The following is an 11,070-nucleotide window of genomic DNA, read 5'->3' as shown; positions in this document are numbered from 1 at the left end:
CAAACAAGCCAAGGGTAGAGTTAGAAAAAAACTCCAGCCTCACTGAACAGCTGTCCCCAGCTGTTTCTACAATTCTTGGCTCCACCAGGGCCTGAACTCAAGATTCGTAGGGAATATTCTTATTTCACTTCCTTTTTGCAAGATTAGAACCAAGTCCGAGAGCATCCAAACCATAAACCCTGAGGAAAGAAAATCAAAGCATCCCCTGGATGCACCTTCATTTTCCCGTCCCCAGCCCTCTTGTAGACACACACACCTGTCCACCGGGGACTGCTCTTTGAAAGTGCTTTATTCAACAAGATCTAAGTCAGGTGCTTTAAAACATATCAAAATGTTATAGAAATTCACAGCTCCCTAGTGAGGACTTGTCAAGTTACATTAAGATACCTAAAAACATATCAGTTTATAAATTCAGAACTAAACAAGGAACCAGGTCATGTACCATTGCTTGAAAAGCAAGTTCTGATTAAGAGATACTTCACAAAGCTAAATCAAGTGGGGGAAACCCTTGAGAAACACTAGTAGTTACACCAGAAACCATCAGCCTGGGAAACAGGTCTGTGACATGCCAGGGGTCCCCACAGGGAAACTAAGGCTCTCCCTTCACAGCTCGTCCGTGTCTGGTGCTTGGCTACAGCACGGGGCTCTGTAACCTCCCGTGACAGGGCAAACGCTGTCAATTCCCTTTGAAAGAAGGGGTGCCACATTTGCCTTTATCTTTACCTCTCTAGGAGATCGTTCCTCATCTCATCTGCCTCCAACAAGAAGCCTGTGTACAAAACAATCTAAGTAGAGGCCTGACTTGAGAATTTGTACTGCTTTGTCAGGTACTCAGGGAGATCTCTGCCTCCTCCCTGGGCCCTCACATCATGGTTTGGTCGCTGTGACACTGGAGTTCCTTTGTTCACACAGAAATTTCTCCTGGAGATGTACCTATAGCACCATGTTCTCTGTGCTACAGAGCTTTGACATTGTTTTGTTTTTTAAAGAAAGCATCTCTTTTCTTAAGAGAGCTTCCTGCCCCTGTGGTCCATTTCTCCTTCCAAACTCCTAACACCAACTCCAAAGAAAAGAATTCTTGCCAAGACATTTTTGCGTTGGAGAACAGTTTGTTTTTTGAGTGTTTTTTGTTTGCTAGTTTTGGTCTTTATATCCTAAAGTCTTATCTACACAGATGATAAAATGTCTTTATCTGGAGAACTCTAGGAGAGAGTATTGTTTTCATTCTGGTAGGGAGGGCGGGGTGAAAATATTTCTCCCTGAAGTCTCAGCCCAAAACCTCAGTCTTATGGCTCAGCGTTTGTCACAGGGCGGGGTGGTGGCCAGTCTGCGATCCTCCAGCCTCAACCTCAACTCAGAGTTCAAGTCCACAAGCCTGGAGACCAGTGAGTACATTCCTCAGCAGTTTGCACAGGCAAACCTATTGTTTGTGTTTTTCAGTCCCTCCCCAAGGAAACCACTCCCCTCCCCCCCACGACTTAACTCCTCACTTTCCCTCTAACGCGATGACTAAGAATGTGACCTTGTGCTTAATTCCACCATCACCTGGGGGACTGGATCCCCTTCCCAACCAGATGAACTTAGGTTTTTCCTTCATTTGATCACCTTGTAACATAAGCCCCTGGAGAAAGAAAGTCAGATGTGGCCATTTTTGCTGCTTTTCACAAGTGAGGAAAAACCCTATAAATTGGCCTTTTTGTTCTTCACATGATTTCAGGTTCATTGCACACAATTACATAAACCCACACAAAGTTCAAAGCTGCAAGGCCATGTGATACCAGTGAGAAAATCCAGCTCCACATCACAGTGGAATGTCTCTATTTCAGCTGCTGCTATTTCAAAGAACCTTTCCACAATTCCTGATTGGGTTATTAGTACGTGAGAAATGATTTCTAAACAGGGCGAGCCAAAAATGGCAAAGTGCGGCCTGCATTAAATGGAATGTATCACATAAGATACGATTTCCCCTCCAACTTTGAAAAGCCAAGGCTACCTTAGTATCACTTTCTCAGAAAATGATCTGGGAAATCGGACATTCTGCAACATTCCCATGTTTAACACTGTCACAGTGCTAGTGCAAATTAAAGAGAACTTTGACAAACCAAAAACAGCTGCCCGATAAACGTTAGTCATTAGTAACTTGCTTTGTGGAAATTTTTTCCCCTAGCCACTCAAGGAGGACTACTGGGGCCAACAAGGGCTTTGAACATTCAAAATAAAAATAACCAGAAGAAAAATTTCCAAGTCACTTCTCAAATGCAAAACTCAGGAAGCATGTTTGCATTCACAAAACTGCTCTTTCCCTTCTGTAACAAAGGAAGCCTCTCCCTGGGCCCCCATTTTTTTCTGTGCATTTTGCAGAAGCCCACTGAGGCATATGAGTGAGGCTAAGGCCCTCCGGATTGCCATTCCACCCCCCACAGGGCTGGTGGCACTCCCCACAGAGGAGGTGAGCTTGCTAAGATACCCTCGGCATAATGCCAGGTGGGAGCATGCCATCTTTTTGAAAGTCAATGATGAGACCACAGCTGTGAGGCATCTAAAGAGGCCATGGAAGCCACAGGGGCAGGTAGGGGCAGGTAGGGGCAAGGGTGCCTGGGCAGGAACAGCTCTGCTGCAAAGGTCCACCTTCCTTGCAGGCACAGATCAGTGGCTTCCTCAATTGCCCAGCTCTCCAAACCTTCTTCGGAGAGGAGGTGGAGAAGAGATGGGGAGCTCCCCTACCCCAACGAGGCTCAGTGTTAGGAGCCTCTGGCCTTGCTTGGTTACCTCCACAGCCAGGCGCCCTGCTCCAAGCATCTATCTGTTCCTCTTCAAACAGTATCAGCTGTACTAGAGCTGAGCTACCTGGCAGATTTCCCAATGGGGGGGCCCCAGGGGGACAGACCCTTCCTGCCCTGCCCCCTCCATTGGAATCTCTCTAAAGATCACCCAGGTGGCTGCTGGGTGAAGCCGAGAGAGAAGCCCCATCCTACCTACGCACCTCCATAGGGCAGCCCAAAAGGCAGCCCTGAACCCCACAGTGGGTCAACAGCAGGACAAGTCTTCATTCTTAGAGTCCATCTCCACACACAATGTGAGGGCAGCTTTCAAGAATCCAGTGGCTGGAAAGTATAAAGCCTTGACTTCAAACACAGGGCCTCAGCTCCACGTGCAGGAAGATCCCGTGATGATGTGGAAGCGGGCTGGGCCCACAGGCACCTGTCATTCTACAAGCAGCTTCCACATTTCCCTAAGGAGGGAAAGTTTCCAGCCACACAAGACAGGCCCTGGCCTCACCAGCCAGTCAGCAACATGTACAAACCAGTGAGGTCTGTTTCATAAGAACTTTCTTTCAACTAAGGGAGGTGCCCAAGAGTTGGGGCCATCAGCTTGGCTGAGAGAAACATCAGGCTCCGCCATCCCCTAGAGACAGCCAGGGAGGCGAGGGCAGAGGCAGCATCCACACAGATCATCGCAAATGTCCTTGTTACTTAAAACAACCGAAGTTTCCAGTGTAAAACCCGGTGGGCTTAGTGCATCTATCCCACTGATGGTTTCTTTTTCTTTCCATCAGACCTGCCCCAAGGGTATGTTTTGTTAATTTGTTAATTTCCAAGGATCTCACACTCACAGATCCTTCTAGGGATACAGGAAGAATATATATTAACATATAAATATCCCAAATGGTGAGTTTGCCAGGCCCCCTTCCCCATTTAAACACCAGCAGATGTATAAGGCTGCTCCCTGACACCTGAGGGCAGAAATCTTTTCTTCAACCTGAAACCCCTCAGGTCAGCGAGGACTCTGATTTTCCTGCCCACAAGCAGCACACCTGCCAGCCTGACAGCACGTGTGCTGCTTGCTTGGAACTGACCTGCATGTGACTCTCTCGTGTACCATGTGCGCGCACACACGCGCACACACATATTTCAGGTTCTCCTTGTAATAAAAATTGAAAGTCCTTGTGAGTGAAAGAAAGGAGCAGGGAAAGAAAGGACAGGGAGTTGTCTGCTGGCTTCTCCGTGGTGGTTTGGGAGCTGGAAAGGTTTGCATTTGAATGTCTCCATGGAAGGTGCCCAGCTTCCTGTGAATCTTCTCAGGTCAACAACGGCCTCCACGGCGTCTGGATCCCCTCCTTCTCATGGCTCAGATTGTGGCTGGGGTCTCGGCTATCTCCTCCAGCCTCTGCCGAATCATCAGCCGGAGCACAGTGTACCTGGGGACAGAACAGCTGTGTGGAGAGCAGAAAGCAACCAGCTCCTCCGCATGACCCCCCTCCTCGCCCCCGATCACTCGGGTCACAGTGTCAGCAACACACCCCAGCCCTTTGTTTCTCTCACTGGCCCACTCGTGAACCACTGGGTTACTTGCGTTCATTTCCACAACGGGATGAAAGGGACTGAAGAGGTTCACTGCAAACTAATTATTTTACTAGGATTAGAAAGTCTGGCAAAGAAGAATGAGAAGATGAAATAACAAGAACAGTAATAAGGCTTCCCTTCGTTGAGTGCTTACTACGCTCAAGGCAGTATGCATAGAGCCGCGTGTAATCCTCACCTAGGCTGGACCCCATGAAACTGCCATTATTTTCACCGTTTTGGAGGAGCCTATAAAAATGGCAACTTCAAAGGGTTCAACCTAGTATCAGAATTGTGAGAGATAACAGATGTCTGGTGATTCGTTTCCAAGGAATGTAGTAAAAATTTGCGGACGTGACCAAAGGCTGGTACCAGAAAGTAACGGGCAAAGTTTCCCACCAAAGGTAGCAGAACAAAGGGAGGCGTGGTAGCTGTCACGACATCACAGAGGAGGCCTAAGCCCTCCAATCAAATAGTAGTAGAGTACACATTGCAACCTCATTGGTAGGCGACGTTGGGGAAAGCATGTGAACCCTGTAGTACTCAGTCAATGACGAACCAGGGGAGGGATTTGCGGGCTAAGGATAAAAAGAATTGCCATGTTCATCATGCATGTGCCTGTCCGTCCAGCAGACACTTGCAAGATCGTTATTAAATTCTCACATCACTGTACTCCAGGCTTCCATGCCCTTTCTTTGGTAATCGGACAAGTGGGCTTTATTTCTCACATCAGTACCTGCATTTTGCCAAAGAGGCTATAGCAACTACCAGGCACGGAGGTCCATGGCCTGTTGGTGAGTATGGATTTTTCATCCCTTCCCTGAATTACGGCACATTGAACATATTCAATAAATGTTAATTGCTGTCATACTAGTTCTCATCACAACAAAGCAAATGTAGCACTGACTTTATCCTCTAGTAGCAAAAACAAATCAATTGCTCTGCTGTATCTAGGAAACGCAATCTACTTTATGACTAAACATGGCAAAAAAAAAAAAAACCAAAATCCTCCCCAGAATGAAGATTTAGTACTGGACTTTTCAACCCAAGCGCAATTTCCAGAAGAAAAATGTTAAAAAGGGAGGAAGGGTGCGAGGAAGGGATTTTGGAGGTACTCTGCCGAGACAATCTTCCTGAAATCCTTGGGACTGTTTTACTTTCCACATCAAAATGAGAAGCTGAACAAGAAGCAGAAAGACCAACACACGAAGTTTGACGTCCCCACCTGAGATCCGGCGTGGCCAACAGGAAGCCCCTGAGAAAGGTCCGTAAGACCCAGGCCCAGGCAGCAGCTCCTCAGAGCCCCTCAAAGCTGCTGAACAGAGACTCCTCTCACTGAGGCCTCAGGAGAAAGCCAACCAACCAACCCAGGGGCCACACTTACTTGCGCATCAGTTTCTTTACTTCCCGATCTTCTTCCTCCTGGAGCTTCTGAATGAAGCTTTTAAGGACAGGCATCTCGAACTTTATATACTGAGCAACCTGGGGAGGAAAAAGTAAGTCTGGGGTGCAAGACCCCTCCCAGCACTATTCCAATTTTTTTTGGCATCTCTCTCATGTAAGGTACAAAGCCTTGGGAAATCTATTTCTGCACTAATCCAGGATTTCCTTAAAGGCAGGAGGCAAGTCTCATTCTTCTCAAGGCTGGTATAGAGTCTGTGATGAATATCACTTCATTTACATGATACATTATCTCATAACTTCTCATTTTTCATCTTGTGTCCAATTCATGGGAGGTGATGCCAAACATAGAAAAGCACTTTCTCTTGATTCAGGCCTGCAGAGAAGACCAGACCCCATAATATCTAATAACCCTCTCTGCTCTCCCCTAAGAGAATCTAAGAAGCCAGGATCAGATTGATGATTTGTGCTTCCAGTCTCAAACAGGCATCCAAATGTGAACTTCCTCCCGAGAGGCTGCAAGCATGGGAGTGGCTCCCAGGTGAACAGCCACTCTTCCTCCCTCACCAGAACCCTCACCTGCTCTATCTACTCTTCTCCATGGGAGAAGCAGATTTCTCCACCCTGTTAATGTTGGGCTCAGCTATGCAACTTGCTTTGGCCAATGGGATGCGTGTGTGGATGTGACAGGTCAAACCCAAGCGGGGCTTCAAATGAGCTCCGTGGTTTCTTGCATTCCAGCCATCTGCCATGAAAACATACCTAGGTAGCCCCTGCCTCTTGACCCTCAGTCTCTGAATAAGACATGCAGTGTAGACTTGAACTCAACCCACAATCTAAAGCAGAACCACTGCTACGGCCTGCAGAATCCTGAGCAAGAAAGTGACCAAGACTTGGGAATGTTTGTTGCTATAGCAGAAGCTATAAAATCACTGCTGACTTCTTGAAGGTGCTTAGAAAAGGTTTGCAGAAACTTTTCAGCCCTCTTAAGTACCCCAAAAAGCCTCAAGAAATTTATTACTTCTATGGAAATCAGTTTGTGCCTGAGCATTCTTCCAATTAATTCCCACAGGCCACACCCTCAACCTAGCCTCTGCATTCATTTTCTTGGCCCCATCGTCATTACCACTTCAAGGAAACCTGGTATTGAGAAACAGCAACAAAATAGGGCCTGGTCCTTGGCCAAAAAGCCAAGCTGTACCCCAGTTGTAGTTTATCCAGCCAAATCCCCACCCTCCTGGGACAGACATCTGATGGAAAGGGGACTCACATCATAGGTGACTTCCTCCACCTGGTCCTTCTCCATAAGGAACACTTTGGAGACCTGCTCACATGGGCCCTGGAGGATCCGGGCAATTAGGGGGTAATCAGTGTTCTTCAGCTTCTGTTTCTCTGGAAGCACACACAGCAGAAGCAGCCCTGAGCTGCCTGAGGCCTTTCTCACCTTAAGTAGTTGTCAACTCAGGGGCCCAAGTGGATCAGACGCCTTAGGAGATTGTTCAAAGCAGCCATCTTCTCCCCTGCTCCTCACAACACTTCCATGCCTCGAGCCCTTTGGAAGATGCTGCATTGGAGAAACTGGTTTTCTCTATGCTTTGAGGAAATCCAGTTCTTTTTTTAATAGGCAGTGAGCTTTAAGGGTTAGTTTACTGACCATATATGGCATTCCCCAGTAGACTCATCTAGCAAGCCCACGAGCCTTAAAGGTAAACAACATTTGAAGTTTCCAAACCCAAGCAACAAGCAAATGAGGCAGAGATTTTTTTTTTTTAACTTGCTATTTTGAGTTAATTAGAAGTTTTCAGTACACTGTGTTCTTTACACTCACCACCGCTGGTATGGACAACATACAAAGCAAACTCCTCCGCTGAGTTCTCAATCTGAATCAGGAAGAAGCAAAAGCATATATTTACACATCCTAACTGTGGCCAAATCTTCTTCTTGAACACTGCAAAGCTAAATAAATGATAGGCTCTTTTGAGAGGAGGGCTATTTATCTACAGCATTTAAAGTGATGATGAGGGGGACTTCCTTGGTGATCCAGTGGTTAAGAATCCGCCTGCCAATGCAAGGGACATGGGTTCGATCCCTGGCCCAGGAAGATCCCACATGCCTCGGAGCAACTAAGCCCATGTGCCACAACTATTGAGCCCATGTGCCACAATTACTGAAGCCTGCATGCCTAGAGCCTGTGCTCCACAACAAGAGAAGCCACCGCAATGAGAAGCCCACGAACCACAATGAAGAGTAGCCCTGCTCTCTGCAATTAGAGAAAGCCCATGTACAGCAACGAAGACCCAACATAACCAATAAATAAATAAGTAAAATAAAATAAAATGAAATAAAATAAAAGTGATGAGGAGATGTGGGGCAGGTAACTTTATAAATAGCAATAGGTAATAAGAGCCGAGCACAGTTCTAACAAACTCTATATGTTTTAAATCATCTAATACTCATGACAACCTGGTGAGAAATAAAATATTTCCTGCCATATCAGTAAACAAAGGATGTCACAGTCATCAGCGATTGCAGCCACCTCCAATGGTGAGCTGGTGAGCCCTGAGGGTGCTCAGGAAGGAAACAAAAAATACCTGCCATCTAGCAGCCATCAGACTGCAGCCACTCCCAACGGTGAGCCCTGAGGGAACTCAGGATGAGAAAACACAGGATACTGGCCCCAGATAGCTGAGGTGCATATCAAAGGAATGATTCCAGTGAGCCTAGACTCTTGCATCTTTCCATACATAGGAAAGTGCCAAATTCCTTAACTTGAGATATCTGGTGTTCTTTAATTAACAATAATCTTTTGACATTCAGACTACCTGCCCTGAGTGGCAAAACTCCTCTGTATCCTAGCTCCCCTCTCGTCTCCTCAGAGCAGTTCTCTCAGAGTTACTTGAGATGCTGCCTCCTGGACTTGAAGTCCTAAGAATATTCACCGAATAAAACATAACTCTCAACTTTTGGGCTGTGCAATTTTCTTTCAGTTGACACCAGTAACGGGGTCCTGTTAACCTCATTTTACAGATGAGGAGGCAGAAGCACAGGGAGCTTAAGTCACTTGTCCAGCTCATCCAACCAGCAGGTGATGGATGGAGATTCAAACCCAGACCCCGTGCTTTAAACCACTAGGAGACACTGGCTTCTATTAAAAATAAGAATACCTGGTTTGCAAGAAGACTTAGAAGGGGACTATGGAAAACATACAGAGTAACAGGACTTTAAAAGCACTCATGCACTATAATTTTTACATCTATTGAATGCTCATTTTTTAAAGTAGGCTCCCCAAATGCACAGAAGTTGGTATGTGCATGGAGCCTTGAAGCAGTCATCAGGCCCGGGGTCCTTCTCTGGTGGCCCATAAAGCACCTGAGGGCTGGTGCTTCTCAGGCTTCATTGGCACCAGAATCCCTGTGTGCCTTGCTGTACAGGTTCCCTGGCCTCATCTCCAAGTTTCCACTTCAGCAGGTCTGATTCAGGGGAGAGGGAGGCCTGAGAACCTGCTTTTCTAACAAGCTCCCAGGTGGGCTCTAAAGAACCTACACCCTCTCTGCCCCGTGCCCCCTCACCACACACCCTCCATAGCCCCACCTCTACAATTCTGGGGGCCCCAGGCACACAAGCAGCTGTCTAAGGCCCATCAGCAGAGGGAACTTGCCTTGAATTTGTTCAGCAGCAACTTCAGGACCTGTGGTGTGGTCATGGTGCTGTTGATGCGGACGTTGGTGATGGAGCCGTAGGCTGGCGTGAACACTGACGTCTGTCAACAGAGGGTCCAGCTCAGAGTGGGTGTATAGAAAAGGATGGGGCACTGAAACCTAGGGGTCTAGCCCTGTTACCTGGGGTAAAGGGACAGGGACAATGGCACTCAAGCTGTGCTCCCTGAGGGTCCCCTGCCCCTGACAACCTGGAAGCATTGGGCTTTGATGTCAAAAAAGAGCCCTGGGCTTTGCTTAGCTCAGGAGTTCACACCCACCCCACCACAGGAGGCTTGAGGGATCTGAGCCTGCCAAATAGCAGGGCTGGGGAGGGAAAGAGGACCAGATAAGGGAGGCACTCCCTCCAGATAAAACACACACAAAGCCCCTTCCACTACGACTTCAACATGAGGAGGTCTGTGACCACTCTTCCATGATGCACTTGTTTCTTGGGCCAGATTTAAACCAAGCAGCAGGAAGGAAGGAGGGTCAGCTAACTTGGGGTGGGGTGGGTGACCTGAGCCCTGCAGCTCTGTTTCAGGGCAGCCCTTAACTCACAGAGAAGGCAGGCCACAAAGCAGTTGGCAGCACATGGTACAGAAAGAGAGTAACACGTGGATGGGGGGGCGGGGTCTGATGAGGGCTGTTTGTGGGGTCATCTCACATCCCACCCACAGCAAGAAAGGGGGCAAGGGCACAACCATTAAAAGAATGACACAGCCACTGAGAACAGGATACCACAAAAACTGGTTAGAGCCCACTAGGCCCAAGATGAGGGCAGATTTGACTTCACCTCATTATACGCTCATTGTAATACATTAGGATCTAAATGACACACCCACAGGTGTCATGACAGTCCCAAGGTCAACCATAAAAGGCCAAAAGCGGGTGGTGGCCCAGTTCATGGAAATTCCTGCCCCTTTCCAAGATACTTACAATATTCCTCCCACTCATTAGCCTATGAAATTATCCAGCCCATAAAAACTAACCACCTCCACTGCTCTCACGTTCCCAGACGACCTATTGTCCTGGAGCCACCACTCTCGCCTTTTGAGATGGTCCACACTCCGTCTGTGGAGTGGCATCTCTCTCAATAAACCTACTTTCACTTTACTGTGGCTTGCTCTTGAATTCTTTCCTGCGCGAAGCCAAGGACCCTCACTTGGCGCTCGTCCCAGGGACTCACCCGAGACCTGGGACATGACCATCCTCTCACACCCCAGTTTTTCCTACAACACCACCATCTAGGAGGGCTCTTGATCTGGAGGCCCTCATCTCTCTCAGAGCCAGCAGAGCCTGCAGCCCACCCACAACCCAGAAACTGAGTGGCCTCCCAGGTGTCTGTAGCCCTGAGGTGGCAGCTGCGCAGGAAGGGGTCTTGCCCTCACTGGGGCTGCCCCTCGCCCCCGCCACCCTGTCCCCTCTACCTTGTGGTTGTAGAAATGGCCATTGATGGAGAAGCGGTGGCGTCTGATTCGCCGCTGGTCGCTGGGTGTCCTCACATTGCCACGACGACGTACCCCAACATCACTGCGTGTGCGCATCAACTGTGGGGTGTCTTCCTGCAGGGACTTCAGGCCCCTGGAGTCTGAGAAGGAAGGGGGAAGCGAGCTCTGTCTGCCTGGACTTCA

General features: G+C 48.1%; 1 protein-coding gene across 1 annotated transcript in view; it reads right to left on the bottom strand.

Annotated features, from left to right (window-relative positions):
• Positions 1-269: 269 nt before the first annotated feature.
• The window catches only part of RASSF2 (Ras association domain family member 2), a 46,786-nt gene continuing 35,985 nt past the window's right edge, over positions 270-11,070 (bottom strand). Inside the window, exons 6-11 of the mRNA XM_057703965.1 lie at positions 10,867-11,027; positions 9,400-9,501; positions 7,570-7,621; positions 7,012-7,133; positions 5,725-5,822; positions 270-4,198 (exon numbers count right to left, since the gene is read on the bottom strand). Coding sequence (XP_057559948.1) covers positions 4,129-4,198; positions 5,725-5,822; positions 7,012-7,133; positions 7,570-7,621; positions 9,400-9,501; positions 10,867-11,027 — 605 coding nt within the window. The 3' untranslated portion in view covers positions 270-4,128. The remainder of the gene's footprint in view (positions 4,199-5,724; positions 5,823-7,011; positions 7,134-7,569; positions 7,622-9,399; positions 9,502-10,866; positions 11,028-11,070) is intronic.

The sequence above is a fragment of the Hippopotamus amphibius genome, chromosome 12 (genome assembly GCF_030028045.1).
Source record: "Hippopotamus amphibius kiboko isolate mHipAmp2 chromosome 12, mHipAmp2.hap2, whole genome shotgun sequence".
NCBI classification, from domain to species: Eukaryota; Metazoa; Chordata; class Mammalia; order Artiodactyla; family Hippopotamidae; genus Hippopotamus; species Hippopotamus amphibius.
This window is presented reverse-complemented; position numbering and strand designations above follow the sequence as displayed.